Source organism: Mycteria americana, chromosome 1, assembly GCF_035582795.1.
Source record: "Mycteria americana isolate JAX WOST 10 ecotype Jacksonville Zoo and Gardens chromosome 1, USCA_MyAme_1.0, whole genome shotgun sequence".
Taxonomy (NCBI): domain Eukaryota; kingdom Metazoa; phylum Chordata; class Aves; order Ciconiiformes; family Ciconiidae; genus Mycteria; species Mycteria americana.
Genome location: NC_134365.1, coordinates 207,774,375 through 207,796,070, shown reverse-complemented (window position 1 = coordinate 207,796,070; position 21,696 = coordinate 207,774,375). Strand labels below are relative to the sequence as shown.

The window sequence follows — 21,696 nt, the reverse complement described above, 5'->3', positions numbered from 1 at the left end:
CTGCGCCTCTGCTTTAAACCAAGGTTTACCTCTGAAACAGCATTCAGGCAATAGAAGTCTGTTGAGTGAAGGCCCTGAAGCAGAAGGTACTGGTGGTCTGTGCTTGCTTTCACACAGACATTCACAACTAGGATTTTGTGACAGTGGATGGGACTTACACGAGCAGTGGAGAGAAAGAGGTATTTTGAAAGCATGTTTTGCTGGCATATTTTAGACATCTAAAATTGTCTAAATTTTTCTATGTCTTTTCAGAGACTAGAAGAGGAGCCTAGATGGCTCACTGAGTTATCTATGTTGTGGATATCTAAAACAGAAGAGACAAAATCTCCAGACACATGGAACATTCATGGGTGGTTACAGGCAAACTTTAGACAGTAAAAGAACTGTAGGCTTGTGGGAGTGATTTTCTCTTTATTTCCTCCCACTCTGATACTGAGAAATCTTTCTTAGTCCAGCCAGGGCTTGGCTTTAATACTCTTGACGATACTACAGTCAATGCCTCCTGGAGGGTCAGAGAGAAGTCTCTGCTGAAGGGATGTGTCTGTATCAGGCAGTTTAGTTTCCTCAAATGAAGTGCAAAGCAAAGTGTAAGGTCCGCTCTAGAGGGAAGAAACTCACAGTATTCTTAAATGATGCTGACGAATTTGAGCACAAGGCCTTTTCTAGGAGAAACATTTTCTTTTGAAAAACAGAACCACCATCTCAGGAGAAATCATACGTGCTCTAGCACAGCCACCCAAAGTAGTCTTGAATCTTTTACTACCAACATGATTTGATAGCAACCTGATATTGTGCCTTATTTTCTGTTCGTCAGAAAGACTTGTTCGTGACTTTTTTAAAAACAATTTACTGTGTCAGTGATTTTTCTCCATTCAAAAGCGAGTATGTTATGAGCCAGCTGCAGAGCCTCAGTTTACCATGAGGAGATGGGGACTGAATAATTGGACTACAGACAGGACAGGCTCAGTAAGTGTCTTAACTGGAATTTTTAGAACTGCAGTTCTCAAGAACAATCCCATAGCAATGCCTTTTGCTGTGAAGACATTAAACTCATGAAATCCTGTGTTTTTTCTCTATTGAAGTGGATTATGCCATTGGAGTTCTGGTATAGTTAATCAAAATCTTTTCTGGAAGCAAGGAAATACTCCCTTTGAGAAAGAATTGAAATTTTCTCTCTTATAAATTCCTCAGACTACTTATTCGAGCATGTTTACATCAGTTAGAATCATTCTCCCCTGGCATAAATGAAGAAGCTGAGGAACAGAGAGTTAAACTGGCCTGACAAAGGTCGTGGGAAAATAAATTTATTTGTAGAAATCCATTCACTAGCTCAGAGTGAGTAGGTTTTGCCTACAATCAAAAGGTTTTTGGACTGGTTGTCATTTTAGTTATGCCCTTTTTGACACACTGTGCAAACCTACCATAATATACTCCTTGTTGTTTATAAAGCACAATGCAATATCAAAGTGATGTAAAAGTGTTCATACATAAAAGTGCATAAAATATTGCTGTTAATATTGATAATGATTGATCTGCTGAACTGTACTTTGCATACTATACGATCTGATCTTTTTAATTTACTTTGGTTGGAGGTCCATTGATTCAAGGAGCAAATGTCAGGGAGCTGAATCACAGAATATTGAAAAAGTTAAAACCAAACCAGATGCTGCTAAAACACAGTTGCTTGGACATAGATAGCACTGAAAGATTGTACCTTGTGATCCCTACTGCATTGTCTCATTAAGGACGGTGACAAGAACAGAAAGAGGAGCAGGAGACTTGGGTTTTGCAACAACAGAAACAAGAGAACAAATGAAATATTTTGAGCTGCTCAAGGTCATATACACGAGGGAAGAGCAGTGTATTGTATGGGATTCCCTGGCCTCTAAGTGCATGGAGTTTAAGGTACACTCCTCAGCCTCACCTAACTTCTCTTTTGATATGAGCTCCTGAAGTACAAGTATTTTTCCAAACACAAACTTTTTAATTTATGAATTCTATTTTCTACAGGCCAAATTAAAATTTAAGCAGGAACATAAGCATTTAGAAATATTATTCACACCAGGCATTTTCTAACAAATTAAAAAAAAGTGTTAAATATTTACATGAAAAATGAGCAATTTTCAACATAAGGACAACTTCTACTGTTATGCAAATGAATACAGTTGCACATTATGTGGTCTATAATGTATTAATAATGTTCAGCTACACATTTCAAGCTTGAGGGAAATCTCTAAGAGGCAAACGGAAGATTTCATTGGACTAAACTGCATTTTGGGACACTGCAGTCATGAGAACATGTTCTTAGTAAATTACATGATACAGCTGCTATAGCTGAAGTACTGCCAAGATCAAACTGTATACCGTAAACTTTAAAGACATAATATTGAAAATATATGCTCATCGCAATGCACTAAAACATGGGATATGAGCTTCTCTTTATCATAAAGCTCCTGGTTTATCAACAAGAACTCAGTTGCCATGCCCACAGTAAGTTACAGTTTTTCTCATGTCTGGGGCAGATGCAGTTAATGGGTATTTTCATTTATGCCTACCCACAGTTACACTAATGAAGAAGGAAAAAATGTAATATTGCCGCAGAGTAAAGAAGAATCATACTCATCCATCATCCCTGGGGGATGGGCTGGATTCTTCTGGAGGCAGGTGAAATCCTGCCCCTCTCTGTGACTGGCCTCATCGGTTCAAGCACTTCCAAGCAGATGAGCATTTGTGATGGTTCATGGCTCTGCAGTGTACTGCAGTGCTCATTTCTGCCAAGCTGGGACTTGTCACACTTCATTATAAACATTGGTAACAGCTACAGTGGCTTCTTTAGAGTAATTGGAGAGAAATGGTCACTTTGCTCTGTGACTCACCTGGGATACTTGTCTACCTTGAGATGAAACAAAATCATGCCTTTGACCATTTCTATCCACTGAATATAAAGAAAGGCTAGATGAGCTCAGATGCAGAAGTCTTCATGGGTGGCATCTAAAATCAGATGAACTTGTAGATCCCACTTCTAAAACCAGTAGCATTCATTGGCTTGGCCTGGCAGTGCTCTAAAATAGGGTGAAATACAGCAGATTTTAACCTGGAATATCTGAATCTACATGTGAAACTCTGTAGCTCTTACTCAGGACCTGTCACTGTAAATCTTGAGTACCTTAAGCTTGCATTGCAGTATTACTCTCTAACATCTGCAGTCCTCCATGATGTATAAGGCTTTTTCCCAATTGTTAGGCATGATTCGGTTTCATCCAGAATAGTGGGAGAAACCCTTGGGCAAAGCTTTGTTGATTTGGGGATTTTCTTACTGCATTTTCTTCTGTTCAGAATTTCTTAAGCCCTCCTATATCTTTTAGTGAAATATTTTTGCATGAACAGAAAGGAGCATGTCTAAGACATGACAGATTCTACTCACCATGTCTCATAATTCAAGCTTAAGAAATATTCAGGGAAAAAGAAATTATAAAGGCAATACTTCTTCATAGTAGGTCTGGTTTAGATGTGGAAGCTGCTGCTGCAGAACCTGTGAATTGCTGAGCTCAAAAAAATAACAAAATTTAAAGAAACAATTAAGTAGGTAGCCAGACTATCTTGTTATCCTAATAATTCACAGAAAAATCTGGAAACACCTCCTCATCAAAGTTATCTCACTCTTGTCTTATTAGAAACTGGGAGAACTATGTAGGATGCAAATTACCTGTTACCTACTACAGATGTTCTGAAACATCTAGCATCAGTCACAGTTAGTCACAGCAGACAAAATACTTGACCTTGAGTCTAATGAAGTATGAAAAGACCTTTGTTCCTTCTGTGAAACTTTTTTTTGTACTTGTGTTGCTAGCAAATTGAAATATTTTACCATATTTGTCTTGCTGCTGTCTTCCAAGCAACAGCAGCCAAAGGTTCCCAGTGAAGGACCAATGTGTTCATACAATGCATCACAAGGTATTTTGAGTCTGGTACATTTAATTTTTTTATCAGAATAATATATTTGGTATTGTGCTCGTTTTAAATACTACATTGCTTGTCACACTACATTTGGCAATAGACCTCTTCAAATATATTTAACAAATTGTTCCATGAGTAATAACTACATATAAAATATCTTCATTGAATTAAAAAAATCCATATGTATTTTCTTCATGAAATACAATATATACATTACGATCTTATAGTTTTAAGATAAGTCAAAATTTGGGCTTAAACAAATTCACAGTGTCCATTTTACCTCTGTAATAAAAATCTTCACTTTAAAAGTGCCTGGATCTTAAACTGTGTTTATGTATTTCCTTACATGGGGTTTATGGAGATCAAAGGTTTTACCATCATCTAGCACTGGACCACAGATCCAAATTGTACATTACAATGACCAAAAATAAAGACTTTTGATTACTGAAGCAAACTTTGACTGTCCTTGTTATCTCAAGTTCTGACCAACAGATTTTCCGAAGAGCTTGTCAAAGCTGGAAGATCTGCTTTGAGCAGTATGGCCTCTAACGCGGTCACTCAATGGAGCTGTAGTAAGTGCTCACTGCTTCAGAAAACCAAAATACTCAAGCAGGAACTCGAAATCAGTGGCCAGTCCTGGCCAAGGGAGATGGGCAGGAACCATCCAGGAGCTGAAAGGCAGTGAAGTTAGCGTCATGCTGCCTTCCAGCCCGAGATCACCCCAACTACCTTCGTTTTCCACACGAGGGCTGACACAGAAACCAGAGCCTTTCTGCCAAAGACCAGCCAGTCGGGCCATCTCAGAGACCACAGTACCCCCTGTTGATTACCACAGGAAATACCGCAGGTTATGAGGTAATGCTTACTCATGAGCAAAGGCGAGTTATGAAGTTGGCTATTCTGTAGCTCGTAAGTTTTTCAGGCCAGCACACTGTGGTTTTTAATACAAACTGCTCTACTACCGTTGAAAATCTCTTTCTTTCTCCTCCCTCAGAGGAAGAAGCCTTAAAAGTTTCTAAACCCTGAGTTCATTACGCCTGAGGCCCACGGATTGTCCCACACCCTCCATTTGTGGCTAAACTGATGGGCCAAGCAGAAGGCTGAGCGGTTCCCCCAAACCACGACAAACACCCTCGGGGCAGGCCGAGCTCCACAGCGGCTTCCGCTGCTCTCCACACAGGACACAGCCCCTCGCCTCCACCTCTCTCCACGTGATTTCAAAACCTGTTCTAATACACTATTTTTTTCCTGAAAATACAGTGATTTCACCAACAATTTTTTAAAAAGGGCTATCAGTAAATTCAGCTAGAAACTAATCTAAACCCATTAAAAATAATCTCCAGCCTAAAAGGGACAGGTTGAAACATTCTGATACATTCCACAATAAATGTTTCACAAAGATAATTTAAAAGCAATTACTGACAAGCCATTTTCAGCCTTGTTTCCTAAACATACAAGGCTTTTACAGGTGCATTATACATCTTGTGTTCCTGTTACAATTTTTCACAGCCCTTTCACTAATTTCAACCAAGCTTAAAGAGGAGCAGAGATCCCCAATGTAATATATGCTTCTAACAGTCCCAGAATTGGTGATTGTCAGAAGGCAGAAACCCAAATTACTGTGTTAACTGAGGGAAAAATTATATGGAATTTAGCCTGTATCTATCTGGAGAGACAGAAACCAGCTGACTGTCCTGCATGGACATATTAGCTGGCCAGTCACACAACTGTCAGCCAGACACGGCATGGGCTACCTCTTCTCTAGATTGACAGAAGGAGACATAGAAGTATTGCAGTGGGCAGGGTGGAAGCGTTAGAGGCTTCTGCTGATGACATGGAGTGAAGATTCTTCATTGAAGGAGTCCTAAGGAATACAGCACAAGAGCTGAGCTTTCTCCAGTGGAAAAAAGGACAAGGGATGCAAATCCACAGAACATGAGATTTCATGAATTTTTGGAACATGTTTTTGTTTGCTAAGGATAGATGTGAACAAAATTCAATGATTCAAACAAGTTTAACTGTGGGGAAACATGGTCCCCAATGCATGACATTCCCAGAATTCAGAAGAGAGGGTTTACACCTAACATTTTAGTATCTTCCACCTTAAATAAACATTACCAGCTTTACATTCAAACCCTTACCCCACAGTTTGCAAGTTTTAGTTCAAGACATAAAAGGTGGAGAACTTGGGAATTCTGGAACAGATTAGAACTTCAAGGATTAATTATTTTGGATTAAAGAAGTTTTCTTCAGGCCTCAGCAATAGCTTTTCAATAAAAAATGGTGAAAAAATATTTCTTTCTTCATGCACTAACTCCCATTGGAACCTAGGTATCTTTCAGGATAGTCCAGTGGTGACAGGGATAAGTAGGGAAAAGTATAACACAGTGCTCTGAATATTCTGATACCTACCTCTTCAAGGAAACGTTCAAATAAATTACTTTAATATCCTGCACATTTTTAAGAAAGGCAGTTAGGTTTTTTTTGCTAGTTGGGAATGCTTGAAAAATGAAATTGCTTTTGATATAAATATGTAAAAATCTGGAATTTTCCTCTTTTGCTTCACTAAAATATATGTAAGAATGTCTACAAAAGGAAATTTGCAAAAAAACCCCAGTTAATGTAGGAAAAGTTTACATTTATGCTTTTAATCTTTCATGGCTGGGCTTATCAAGATTCCACTGGAATTCTAAAAGAGGTAAATTGAATATTAAAATGATCTCAAATTAACTCTTCTTCAGCAGGTAAAGAATAAATAAATATCTTTACTCAAGTGGTATCTCCTCCCTACTGTAGACCCAGAGGATTTGCCACTGTGGTTTTTCAATAAAGAATTGGAATGATTTAATTTCTGAATCTGTTGTAGAAATGTGAGCTAGACTTGAGAAAAACAGAAATATGGCTTTAAGTGAATTGTTAACGTTCTGTTGCATTTCTTAAACATTTAGGTTATCTCTTGCTTTCTTCTTCCTTAGAGTTAATTGACAGTTTTTCCCCAAGTTTCCTTATAAGTTCTGCCAGATCTTCAGAATTTTGAGATTTTTCCTCAAGGAGTTCATACCGGAGACTTGAGATGTCCTGTTTAATTTCCTTCAGTTCACCTGTAACAGACAGTAGAAGATCACACTATTAAGAAACCAAGGAAAAAAAACAGTAAATCCAAATATCTCACAGTTATCATGGGTTTTCTCTGGATTTCTTTGTTGAAACAGAAAAAGCAGATGTTCTGCTGCCCATTGGTGAATAGTGGCTTAGGGAGAGGAATATGAAGATGCAGTTCAGGAATCAAACAAATCTGAAGGCAAAAGTGTGAGAGATCACATCAGTTCACAAAACTCAAATGATCCGTTTAGATGGAAGCTGCTGTTCTGCTGCAAGAGAGATCATAGAATCATGGAATCATTTAGGCTGGAAAAGACCTTTAAGATCATCAAGTCCAACCATTAACCTAACACTGCCAAGTCCACCACTAAACCATGTCCCTAAGCGCCACATCCAAATGTCTTTTAAATACCTCCAGGGATGGTGACTCAACCACTTCCCTGGGCAGCCTGTTCCAATGCTTGATAACCCTTTCAGTTAAGAAATTGTTCCTAATATCCAATCTAAACCTCCCCTGGCACAACTCGAGGCTGTTTCCTCTTGTCCTATCACTTGCTCCTTGGGAGAAGAGACCAACATCCACCTCACTACAACCTCCTTTCAGGCAGTTGTAGAGAGCAAGAAGGTCTCCCCTGAGCCTCCTTGTCTCCAGACTAAACAACGCCAGTTCCCTCAGCCACTCCTCATCAGACTTGTGCTCTAGACCCTTCACCAGCTTCGTTGCCCTTCTTTGGGCACATTCCAGCACCTTAATGTCTTTCTTGTAGTGAGGGTCCCAAAACTGAAGGCAGTATTCAAGGTGTGGTCTCACCAGTGCCGAGTACAGGAGGATGATCATTTCCCTAGTCCTGCTGGCCACACTATTTCTCATACAAGCCAGGATGTTATTGGCTTTCTTGGCCACCTTGGGCACACTGCTGGCTCATATTCAGCCGGCTGTCGACCAACATCCTCAGGTCCTTTTCTGCAGATCAGGCAGATCAGGGGTGCCTGAGTCCTCCTGGCCAGCAACAAGGCCTCTCACTGTCCAAAAGAGAGCGGTCCTCTCCTTTTCCTGCTGCCCTGTGTCTTGCCAGCATCAGAGGGGTGCAAACAGATGAGAAGATTTCTGTGAAGTGCATTCACTAGCTGTTTTCAGCTAATAAATCACACCAAAAAAGGCTGAAGCATGTGTATCCCCCATATGTGAATCCCCAATAAGAACACATATCCACACAAGGGAGAATTCATACAGGAGTGCCCAAACCAGCTGCTGCATTAAATGCAGCCTCACATGGGAAATGCATGGGCATTACTAGAAGTAGCACCACTTTTCACAAGAAGTCATCAGATCAGTTTCTGATGGGAGAGCAGAGACAGAAAGCCACATCTCTTAACTTAACTCCAATTTCATGTTAATTTTACATCTTGCACTTGTAAACATGTCAAGTGGATTAAGTATTTTAGAAACATTTTTTTCAAGTGGCATATGTAACCACTTTAATTAGTTTGGTTTGATTCTCTGATTAGAGATAAACATACAATTCATCAACATACTCACCTTCATTGACTTCATCACTTTCCTTATCTATCTGAGCTTTCAGTACATATCTTTTAATGAGACGCTTCATTATTTTCTGCACAAAAGAAAGAAAGAAAAAAAGTTTTCTTAGTTGAACTTTCTAGTATTGCTACGATATTTCAAAAGATGAGCTCTGCTACCTTCTATTGCATTCAGACATTTCAGTGTAGGACTTGCCAGGTTAAGGAGATATAATGTAAAAATCTCTGCTTTCATCTACAGTAGATATTTAACCTTTATGATTCTGCACATATATGTACATAAAAGTTAGAAAACTAAACACATCTTATGAATGTTATCATTCACGAAGCTTAACCTACTACTGGAGTCTATGAAAATGAATACAGTTGCAGCTTTGATCTCCATGCAGGTGAAACCATCTAGCCTTTATTGCTGCCAGAAGATAATAGTGACCCTGATTAGCAGTGCTAATTGCTAAACCCTTTTGCCATCAGTTTATTTTAATCTATTTTTATATTATATTTGATAAGTTATCTTTTCCCAATTGGAGGCTTAGAGAAAATGGGACCCACAATTCTAAGAGTCATTTAAGCATCTCAGCCAGGACTCATCTAACCAAATGCAGGTATTTTCTAATGTAAATATAACTATCTCTGGCAGTCACCTTTAATTCTCTCTATGGATAGAAAAAGCAAATCTGAGACCACAGTTCATCTCAGACAACTAAAACTGATCAAATAAATCACAGCATTAGAATTACTACCCTCTCTGCTAATAATAAGGGGAACCTAGGCCAGCAAATTTAGATGCAAATTTTACCTTTCCAGGAAAAATGAATTCCGCCCCTGATTCTCCCATTAGTTCAAATTACTTGAATAAGAACAAGGTATCTAATTACCTTTGAGGATCTATCTTTCTATCTTTGGGTTTAATATTTTCATATGGTGTAACCCATGACAACACAATACTTTTTTTCACTACAAGATACAAAATATGCATAGGTTTATGTGTCTGCTTTTGTCTCCACAGTAATAGACCTGACCAGAGGTGGTTGTGAGGTGAATCATCCCAGATTAGTGGTTCCAGACCATCACTACAGTCATGCTTGCAAGGTCAGCAGCTGTCCTGTTTATTCTAATAATCTGAGAATGTTTCAAATACAAAGCCACACATCCTCACATTATATGGGATAAATTTGTAATCTTAATATCTATCTCTGTGTCATAATGAAATTGGCTGTGGAAAAAGTCAGGGAGTTTTTGGAACAGACTCGTGCAGACACTGCATAACATAAAAGTGGAGCAGAGCTAGCCATCCCAAGGGGAAAAACATTTTCTGTCCTATGGTTAAAAAAGGTACACTTGTTTTGTATACCCTTTTGCATTCAGATGGTCTTGGTCTATTACCCAGGCAGCTCTTGCTTCTTCCTTTCCACCCGCAGTGGTGTACTATTGTAGTGTTACGGGAAGGAAAGGAGCAGCCCCTGGACCAGAACAGCTGAGCTTTATGTGGACAGGGCTGAGTCTCTTTATACTTAACTGCACAAAGGCTCATTGCAGTTGTTTAGGAGGCAAAGAATAAACAGACTGTATTGATAGCATAAAGGCTGAAAAATATTTGCAGTGCTTGAGGTATTACAATATAGAGGTGTGGCACAATAAGCTGAGCTGCTTCAGCAGATGGAATGGGAAGACTTCGGGTTTCTTTTTGGTTTTCTTAATTCACGCTGTGCAGCTGAGGACTCAACCTGTGTCTAAAATTAAAAAACATTTTTCAAGCGCTTTAAAATATTGCACTATAAGGGTAGCGTTTAAGAAACAAAAATGAGAGAAAAACACCCTCAGACTGTACTGCAAATACCTAAATCATTGCATTAATTTCTGATATATACGAGGTCTGTGGATGTATTCTTGATTCATATTGTTTAACATAAATTCAAAACTGTCCTTATGCTGTAGGTCTGCCAGTTCTACTACTTCTTGATTTTGTTTTAAAATAAACTGGTTTTTACCTGGTATTGCCTTGGAGGATTGTTTAAACTGTTTAAGTGGATTTCATCTGAGCTTCTTATACTTGATTGCTTCCTTTGACCAAGCTGAAGTGGAAACAATATTTAAAATACAAAATAAATAAAAGAACAATATGGTTAAATTACCTCATGCATATATCGTATGACAAAACACTAACTGTTAAGCTCAATGTGGGTAGCATTAAATTACTGTGGTAAAGTCCTCATACCTGTGCAGAATTTCATCTTGAGAGTTGAAACAAACCCTTTCAGACTGTGATATAGGAAAGTGAGAACTGGGAGGTTTCTCCCTTTACTCTGCCTCTCACCTGCTCCTGATATGCCCAGGGGACCAGAGTGGAACAGTCACCTCCCCACAGGCTTTCCCTTGCTCCTCAGGTGCACAGGAGGGGGATCCATGTCAGGAGGAAGGCAGCACTGGCATGGCACAGCTTTGTAGGCAACGGATGAGGGAGAGTCAGGGCAGGGTGTGGGAGAAGCCAAGGAAGAAGGAGAGGTGGCAGCATTACCCCTTTCCTTTCTTTCATAGCACTTGCCCGTAACTAATGGGACCTCCACTACCACAAAATACACGAGGAGTTTGCTTGTCCCCTCACTTGCACTAACGGCTGAATTTAATCGGTTATGCAGTTCATGCCAGGGACCACAAAAGTATCAGCTGACATTTTTGAGTAGCATCTTCTTTACTACACATGCTGAAAGGAAAGGGCATCACTCCCCAATGAAACACTGAGGACGCAATTTGCAGGCTTCATTACTGATTTACATCTTTGAGAAGGACTAAAGCATCACAAGATGGTGAACTGAGACTCAAGCTGAATGACTAGGCTGCAGGAAGAGTGAATAGCAACTGTCAAAACGAAATAAATGATATTACTTTAGATTGATAAGGGGGCCAGTTCAGTGAGAAATAAAAAAAAAGTGAAATATAAATCATGATTGATCTGGATGAGGAATAAGTGGGACTATCACTAAAAAGTCAGTTCTCTGTAATTATACATGGTCCAATAAAATTTTTACTGTTTTAAAGCACGGGGCTATCATTGCAGTGTCTCAGATCCTGTGGGATCGTGTTGTACTTCCAGTGAGGTTCTTCATGTTGGTTATCTCCGTGTCGTAATGCATCGAGCACCTACAGATAAGCAAACTGGGGCACTTTGAAGCCTGGTAAGTAATATGTGGGATACACTGGGATATAGGTTGGTGGGGAGGAAAGCAGGGGAGGGTTAGATGTTTATGCAGCTGTACAGGCATGTCACACATCAAGGGAGCCCACAACACAATGCCTGATGTTAACGAAGGCTGAAGCCTTCATGTAGCCATTTCTTGGGGAACTGAAATCATTATAACCTCCTGAGGTATAACAGGAACTTTCACGGTTGAACTTTGATACTAAATGGAAGTAGGAATATGGAATATGTGATAAATATTCACCAGACGTCAATGAGAAAATGATAAAAACATCTCAGCAGACAGCTTCACCGGGGCTTCGTTCTACCATACATGTACTAACACAAAGGCGAAAATAAAAAACTTGGGAATTTTGTATGTAGAAAAAGGCTGAATGAGGCATCAGATTCAGTTGTTTAACCAGCAATGAGGACATCAATTAAAATTCTCAATTCTCCCAGCTGCTGCAGAGCTTGCTCCTCACAAGTCTTCTAATCTTCTAGAATTCCAAATAACTTTATATTCACTTTAACAGTAAAGCAAATAAGTATTCATGAATCTGCAAACAGGGAATAATTTAAATATTTTTAGATTTTGTTTAGCATTTCATAGAACCATAGAATGGTTTGTGTTGGAAGGGACCTTTAAAGATCATGTAGTCCAACCTCCCTGCCATGGGCAGGGACATCTTCCACTACATCAGGCTTGTACTTTGATATTTTTTCCTGAAGAAAAGATTACACATAGTGGTAAAATATCTTAATTTGCAATTAATATAAAGTTTACACTGAATTTGGAATTTCTTTTTGTTCTTTAGAAAGATTCACAATATCTATATACACATACTTTTAAAAACATTATATATCTATCTATTCAGACTTTGTTTATTTGACTAAGCAAAAGTAATCATAGACAATATATAGTAATATATGTATAAATAGTTAATATTTATCTCTAACATATTAACCTGACTTTGGATGGAAATTGAATTAAAGATGTATGAAAAGGGCAAGTTATTGTTGCTTTTTCTTGCTTGAATAAAGCTATCTTAAATGTTTTGAATATATATTAGAAAACATAAGTTTATCTAAGTGTTTTAACTTATATCTGATTTATAAGAAAAAATAGTGGCTAGTGAGTTTACATGACTGTGTAATCACTATGTCTTTCAGGATTTTAGAACTGATAATACTCTCTTGGGCCTCACCTTTACTACTAGATTAAAAGATAAAAACAATCTTCCTGCTTTTTCAGCTCCTGGTTTCCTAATGCACAATTTTTGGAAATAATGTAGTAGCATAAGAGGAAGAGTATGCTTCCTCTGCAGTGGCAGAGGAAAGTCGCCCTAGCCAAAGCTGCTCTAGGGCGTGAACTTGGGCTCCAGCTGTGTGGCTGGTGTCTCGGCCCTTCTGGATCTCTGACTTTTTCTGCAGCTGTGATACCATTCATGATCCTGTTACTTATCAGTTTACATATAATCTACAAATGCATTTAATTTTATTATATTTTTTAATATTTACTATGTATTTTATTATGTATTCTAAACATAATCTGTCATGCCGGTTACCAGTTTCAAATTTTTGTTACATTGGTTCACTTCAAAAGTTAATCCAATGCTTAACTAAAACTTGATTTTCACTTGAAATAGCGGATTTGGTAATATGTGGTGAAATGAGCTAAGTGAGACACTGCAAACTTGTAACACTAGACACACTGTAACATCTTTATCTTAACTTTGACCCTTCAGCACTCTGCATTTTTTGAACAGAATAATGTACTTTTAATTAGCTACAGACTGCACCTTGAAAGTTGGCAAGTAAATCAGAAGTGTGTAACTTCATTAAATCTGCTTATGTGCAACAGTAACAGGACAGAACATCTATTGTACGTTGCTGAATGAATGACCACTTGGTGGCAGAGGTTGCCAAGATTTCATTGTAACTTCATTATTATACAGAATTTTTAAACTGTCTTTAAGCTTCATGCCTATGGATTTTTCCTTTCCCAAAAATTACTACTAGAGTAAACTCAGCCTGTCACATTAATGACTGAACTAGAATTGATATTTTTAAGTTAATACCTATTGAACATCTGCACATGAGTAACTGGAAGGGAAAAAAATGTAATTTAAATAAAACAATTATATAAACCCTAACAAAAATAACTCTCCTTCAGGAGTGTTTTGTGAAAGAAGAAATGCAGTATACATGGACCATTGCTCTTAGAAAACACCTTCTTCTTTAAACTTGCTTCTCATTTCACCGTTCTCTACTATTACTTAAAATTCAATGCAATCAGAATAGTAATGTAATTACTGTAGCTGTTCTGTGTAGCACTTTGTTAACATCTTAAATCTCAGTTTTCAGAACCAGCTGACAACTTGGAATGCCAGTAAACTGTACATGCTCGGACCAGAAGGGACGGTTCCCAAAAAATGACTCAGTTTGCGCTCCCAGAACCAGAGGTCACTTGTGAAAATTTCAGAAACACTGTTTTATACTAGAAAAGTAAAAGTTAACTTTTTTTTATTGTTTGAGTGAGGTTTTAAAACTATTTCAATAATTAGGTGTTCCTTATTTCTATTCTGAAGGGCCATGTTTTAAGAAAAAGGCTTAAACAGGTCATCTGCCACTATCGGTTTTTAGCTCAGGAAGATGGACAAGTTTTGTGACTCTTAAACCATAAACTTTTTCACTGACAAGGCAATTTTTCAATTTAGAATAAAACTCAAAGTAGGTTTCTTTAAAACTCTCCTTTTTCTTCATTTATTTCTCCCCTTTTTTGGTTTGAGTTTCTTGTTCACTTGATGTTTAAAACACCAATTCTAGCCTGAAACAGAAGAAATCTGTGGGTTTTAATCAACAGCCTGAAAGCAAACATCTTCACAGCCTTTATTATTATATGTCGATATGTCTCAAGAAATTAGTTTCTGAAGTGCTGTGCTTTGAACACAGCCATGTAAATCACTCGCCATTTAGCATTGCCGGCATCTGGCTTTGTTTTCTGCCAACGGTAATCAGGGCAGAGCTGGCTCTAGGGGAAGAATTTCCCCCCTTCCCATCTCAATTCTTGTGTTTACACTCACTGGTGCTGCTGCTGCTTTTGTAGTGAGAAGATGCAGGCTCTGCAGGAGAAAGACCCACAGGCTGGGTCTGAATCAGTAAACTCAAGCGCATGTTAACATTTCTGGGTACTGCAATGCAATGTCTTCTATCAGTAAACTTTTAGCGTCCTCCCAAGTAGGACTTGCACCAGAGCAACCGTCTCTCTCCCCAGGCAGTTTGGCAACTGGAATGGTCTGGGGACAATAGCTTGCAGCAACCCTACTTCAGGAGGAAAACTACTTGAATAGAGGCAAGCCATTCCTGAATTGGCCTCGGTGCCCAGATAAGCTCCCTGTCACATTTACTTTACTAGCACAGACACAGCCACCAAGTCTTGGGTCTGGTCTTGCCAAATCCTTTATCTTTGCACAGCTCGTTGTGTTTATAGTAGCTCCTTGCACAAGTAGCTGCTTGCTCAGCAGTCACAGCAGCAGCAACCTGCTCAGCACAGGACGAGTCCAAAGTCAAAACCCAAAAAGCCTGAGAATGCCTTTGAGAAGACACCATAAAACAGCCTCAACAATAAAAAATCATCAACAGTGGGCCAAAATGTGACACAAAAACATTTTAGTTCCTTCTTAGAAGTACGAAGGGTGGCAGCATCTGATCGATTCAGATAAAGTCAACTCCACAGTATGTGGTGGTCCAAAAGGTAAGTCAAAATGTAATCATCTGGCAATATCAGTCACCCTGCTGGAAAAGCTGAGGAATGAATAGATGCAACCCAGCTGCTTTATGTTTTTCAACAGAAAAGCTTTTTTTTTGTAAATTGATTTGCAGTTTTACAGCTTCTTTGGCTGGGGAGTAAGCACATTTCATTTAGCATTAGTTATACTACAACCTGCAGTGAGTGGAAAACATTAATATTTGAAGACTAAAAATTAATTCAGGGTTAGAAAAAAATCTGATAAATGATGGTTCCATCCTTATAGCTCTCTTTCAGAGGGACTGCTGTAAAAGCAGACACAACTGTTACTGTTTTATCTAGAATTGGTAATTATTACACTTTGCACCTTTCTAGCCATTTGCTAGGTTTGAATATAAATATTTAGGTTTGAATATAAATATTCAATATATAATTTTGAATATAAATATTCAAACCTTTGCTAGGTTTGAATATAATTTTGGAAGGCAATAATAAAAATCCATCTTCTTTCCTTAGGATGTAAGAATGGGATTTTTAAGAGTACCTGTTTTATGGGAATATAAATTTCCTTTTAAAAAGTCATTAAAAATAAGCTTCTAACTTACTTATGTGCTTTTCAAAGTCACAAGTGAATTAGAAAAAAAATCCTTTGATTTATTGTTTCTCACCATCACTCAGTTTGAAGTTTATATGAATCTCCTTAAGGTCATGATTTTTCAGTGATAACTTCATCACTCACGGAAGTTGTGAAATTGATTTGCATCAAGCAGCTTGGTGAAAAGTTTTGCAAATGTCAGAGTCATTAAAAACTTGAGCAAATGCAGTATCACCTCTGTTGGGTCTTAAATACATTAGGATTAGATTTCCCAAATAAAATGAAGTGAGATTTGTGAAATGCTAGAAAAATTACCAGGAGCACACACGAGACGTCTGAAGTTAGTAACAATCTTGACTTTGGTGACAGTGTTTGTAGTATCTGTGTTTGTTTTTATAAACTATTATGAACTTAACCAGAGGCAGAGGCTTGTCAGAGGCACAGTATTTTTCCCTATAGCTCCATTTTTCCCTTCCAGGACTGCAACCAGTTTCTTTTCTCTTTTACTCTTCAACTGATAACTGCGATGGAAAAAGTGCTTGTCACATTGGTGACAGATAGCTGACAGATGCATGTAAATTCTTCACTGGCCCCTAGTCTAATGCCTAATGACTCTTGACTACAGACTCAAGAACTCCTAACGTTGAACAGGCCTCTGCTCAGACTACTGCCTATTTTAAAAAAGATCCTGGCACATTAAAACTTCCATAAATGACACATTTTTTTCTGCCACCATGACAAACCTGTAATTTCTTTTTTTGTGTGAATGTTACCATATGCTCACCTTTCTACTCACTACATCTGATCAGTTGCCTTGCAAAGCTCTTCTTCCCTAACGCGTTACAAAAGTGCACTTCCAGTACCTCCTAACACCATGTGCTATACCCCATGTTCTCCTAAAGCAACTAATTTGATTTATACCAAGACACTGCAAGAAAAACAGACTGACTATAAACTCTTTAAATATTGAGATATGGCAAGGAATCAACTCAAGTGCTTTTTACTGTACTTGTCATGTAAATAAAACAGATAACAGAATGCTTTACAATAAAAGCAGGATGCATTCTCAGTGGAAGCAGAGACAGGCTACAAAAGGGGAATTTAGAAACTCTGCGCAGGCATGTGAGGGTGGTGGGAGGAAAGCCAAAGCTCACCTTAAGTTGACATTTGCAAGGGCAGTAAGAAGAGCTTCTACTGCTACAACAGCAATATAAGGCTGAACAAGGAAAATATGGGCCTGTTGCTCAGTGGGGCAGGGGATTTAGTGACAGCAGACTCAGGTAAGGCTGAGGGACCTGATGTGTTCTTTGCCTCAGGCTTCACCGACAGTCTCTCAGGCCTCTATGTTTAGCGAAGAGATTCGAGGAGAAGAAGGACCGGCTGTGGAGGAGGGTCAAGTCAGGGGTTACTTGAGAGAACTTGACCCAGGCAAGTCCGTTGGACACAATGGACTGCATCCACGGGTGCTAAGAGAACAGATTAAGACCTTGCAAATATGCTATCATCTCTGAAAGATCATGGAGATTGGGAGAGGTCCCCAAAGGCTGGAGAAAGACAAATGTCAAATCCATGTTCAAAAAAGGCCAAAAATGATGATCTGGACAACCACAAGCCACTCAAGCTCACTTTGGTAACTGGCAAAATAATAGATTGAGTCCTCTTGGAGCACATTTTTGGGCACGTGGAAGAGCAGATGGTGACTGGGAACAGTAAGTGTGGGTTTATGAAGAGTAAAAGCTATCTGAGCATCCAGAAGGCCTTCTGAGATAAAATGACTGGATTTGCAGATGAGGGGAGAGCTGGAGATGTCATCTACCTTGACTTCAGCAAGGGTTTTAACACTGTGCCCTAGAACATTCTTGTACCCACATTAGGATGTTACTGTCTGGATGGGTGGACAACTAGATGGGCAAAATCCTGTCTGGATGGTTGTGCTCAGAGGGTAGTATAGGGGTCTTGTCCTGGGACCTGCCCTTTTAAACATCTTTATCAATGACCAGGTGTCAGAGGTGTTGGAGTGCACTTCTGTCAAGTTTGGGGCGGGGGGGGGGGGCAGCTGATAGGCTTGAGGACAGGGATGCCATCCAGGCATCCCTGGATGGGGCTGACAGGAACCCTGTGAATTTCAATAAGGACAAATGGGAAGGAATAACTCTTTCAAGAATACAGGCTGGGGACTGGCTGGGGAGCAGCTCTGCAGAAAATGACCTGGGGGACTTGGGGAACAGTGAGAAAGATGTTAAAAAACTGCAGCAAGTTCAGCAGAGTGTCACCAAGATGCTTGGGGCTGGAGCACTTGCCCTATGAAGAGATACTGGGGAATCTGGGTTTGTTCAGCCTGAAGCAGAGATGGCTTCAGGCATACCTAACAGGAGCCCCCAGTGTGTATGGGGAGGTCATCAAGGAGAAGGAGCTGGGCTCTTCACAGTGTTGCAAGACAGGAGGATGAGAGGCAACAGACAAATTCAAATAAGAGGCAGAAGAAGCAACTTTTTCCCCATGAGGGACAGTCAGGCAGTGGCACATGCTGCCCAGAGAGGTTGTGCAGTCTCCATCCTTGGAGGTTTTCAAGACCTGACTGGATGAAGCCCTGAGCAACCTGGCCTGACCTCAGATTTGACCCTGCTGTGAGCAGGAGGTTGGACCAGAAACCTCCTGAAGTCCCTCCCGGCCTAAATTATTCTATGACAAGAAGCAGGAAGAACTGTAAATTTACAATGGTATTTTTGGACTTTACTGATTACAGATGTAGACAAATATATTAAAAAGCAAAGCAAGAATTTCAGCCTGTACGTAGTGACTGACTTCAGTATGGACTAAGTATGTTGGGAAATTCATCAGAAGAACAGGTCAACATGAAAAATGAGGTTAAAATCGTTTTTATCTTTTAAAATTAGCAGTCAGTATACACATTATACAATTACCTTGTTCATCTCTGCATCTTCCTGAAAGCTTTTCTTTTGGCACAGAAATGGTTTAGAAATCCATTTTTTGATTCTGAGTAGGAGATACAGCAAAGATTTTGGGCTTGGCACCAAGTTGAAGGGTACTGGAAGAGTTCTCCCTTCTTCAAAGTAAGAAAACCAAAGTTTAGCCCTTGCAAATTTCCATTCTACATCAGCATCATCCTGTAAAACAGAAATACGGCTGTTAATACACTGTTAATACCACCTTGACTATTAAAGATGCTCTAGCTAAACTTTATGTGTGTTTTGAATGCAATTGGCTGAAGTTAATCTCAAACAGATCAAGAACTTGTTTATAATCTCTGAAAAACAAATCTCAATGAATGGAACTGTTCTTATTAATCCCTTTAAAATAATGTAATTACAGAAGAACGAAGTGGATTTGATTTAAACATTGATTACTCCAGGGTGAGCGCTAATAGACTGTAACACAGGATCACAGACAGACCTCTTTGTTTGGTGCTCTTTGTAAACACACTGATAAGAACGAAAGCTCTGACTTAAAAGCCCACAATACAATGCCCAATTTAGAGCTTCACGGCAACACTCAAACTCATCTGTTAGGGCTTCACTGAGTAGTCGCTTGCTTGGAACACTGTCATGCTCAGTAAATAAAATGGAAAAATCCTAGCTTAACATAACAAAAATCTAAATCTCTCAAGGAGACTACCAGCTCTGATTTCTTATCTTATTGGTCTCTTCTGTAGCAATTAGTCTATTATCTTTTTGTGAAAAAGACAGAGTATCAGAATTTTAAATGAAAATTTTACTTTATTACTTTAAACATGAAGTTAAAAATATTAGGCGATTCTTACCTAATTCCTTCCACTTTCTGGAATATGAGATTAAATCTGGTATGCTATCATCACCATGGTTTATGTTTAACATTTACAATAGCCAAAACGCCCACTTTATTCCTCCCTGTAAAGTTCAAGAGGGTTTTCTGCAGAAAGGACTGACTCAATATTGCTGTAGCTGGTTTTAGAAGCTGTTTGTATCCAGTCATCATATTTTTTTATAATAGCCTGTTTTTTATTGCTCTGAACCCGATAGTTTGTTCTGTGGCCTCCTGAGTCAGAAGAATCAGAACCTCCCTAGAGAATGTGTGTTGCTCTTGCTCAAGCTGGACAACACTACAGCCCCAAACCAGAGCCCAGAACCTGGGACCAGAGCAGCATCAAACAACGCGAGTCTGCTGCTTTGTGGCAAGGGCATCACCTGGGAAAGGCTGGGATGGCTTCTGGAGATCTGCCTCCTTTTTTTCTAAACAATGATAATGATTTAGCCCTTTGTTTTCCATGGCATGCAAAAGTTCATGCTGATTTTCAGTAGCCCTGCTGATTACTTTGTCAAGTAAAGCTTTGTTCACTGCAGATGACTAGAGCAACAGTTGTTTAAATAAAAGAAAACAGCATGCTATAGACTTGCTTGGAAGGTGAAGGCATAGGAACGAGAACATCCTTGCAGCAAGAGGGACACTACTCCAATAACAACAACAAATGAGGCAAATGAGAGATTCACAAAGTCACACAATGTAGCCCATCCTCTTTAGGAACATAGCACAGTTCAACAGCAGTTTCTTAGTCCAGTCTGGTTCTTACTATTGCAAGCACATGCAGCTGGGTAATTTCCAGGTATTTTATAATAAAAATGTACAGTGGAATTAATATTTTCTCCTAATATATTCCAAAAGCCTATGTGTTATTTTTCTTAAATAAGATGTCAACAAGAAAGATTTTCCAGGAGATTTAGACAATTAGCTATAACAGTAAATGTGGTGATATTTCATCATAAACGGAATTTTTACCTCAATTTCCTGGAATGAACTGTTGATCATTGCGATAAGCATGTTCAGTAAGACAATGACCATGGTAACATTATAGACTCCATAAAGGACGTAACCAATATTTTCAATAAATTTGTGTTTATAATTGATGACAACTGATTTAACTTCTGAGAGTCCAAATATAGCCCAGAACAATGTCTTGAAACTTTCTTCAACACTAAAAGGAGAAATTGAACACATACATATGTTACTGAAGAAAAGCTGTATATTCTTATTGTATAAATTGCCAGTTACCATTTTTATACAGTGTACAAATTTTTCCATTATCATAATGTAGAACTCTACCATAAGTGATATTATGCAGAACAAGTAGACTATCTAATTTCATAGGTATAGGCTGTTTCATAATATAAGATTCGTAATATTTAGGACTGACAATAAAACCATGATTCAGTTTAGGAATTATATATACATCCTCAAAAGAATATTACAATGATTCACTTGTTCACTACTTTAATCTACATGCTACATGCTTGCCAGTAATGTGAATGTAAATAACAAAAATAATTAACCTGTAAATATTTTATTTTAATTGCACCATTAGTTCACTTAGTATGAATTATTTCACCATTAATATGACTAACGTGCTGAAACTGTGAAGAAGACAGCATGTCTGACTGCAAATCAGCCTTTTTCAAAAAATGAGTCTCACAGAGCAAAATCCTCCAGTTGAGTTTTCACCATTCCACAAATCCAGGGTAAAGGTAATAAGCCATGGTGTGGGAATACTGATTTTTTTTAGGTTAGTTAATTTAAATA

The 21,696-nt window shown here is 38.7% G+C and overlaps 1 protein-coding gene across 1 annotated transcript in view; it reads right to left on the bottom strand.

The window, feature by feature from the left end:
- Nucleotides 1-6,807: 6,807 nt before the first annotated feature.
- Nucleotides 6,808-21,696, bottom strand: part of TRPC6 (transient receptor potential cation channel subfamily C member 6) — a 96,491-nt gene continuing 81,602 nt past the window's right edge. Inside the window, exons 8-12 of the mRNA XM_075492020.1 lie at nt 20,899-21,094; nt 19,050-19,253; nt 10,593-10,676; nt 8,600-8,675; nt 6,808-7,058 (exon numbers count right to left, since the gene is read on the bottom strand). Coding sequence (XP_075348135.1) covers nt 6,907-7,058; nt 8,600-8,675; nt 10,593-10,676; nt 19,050-19,253; nt 20,899-21,094 — 712 coding nt within the window. The 3' untranslated portion in view covers nt 6,808-6,906. The remainder of the gene's footprint in view (nt 7,059-8,599; nt 8,676-10,592; nt 10,677-19,049; nt 19,254-20,898; nt 21,095-21,696) is intronic.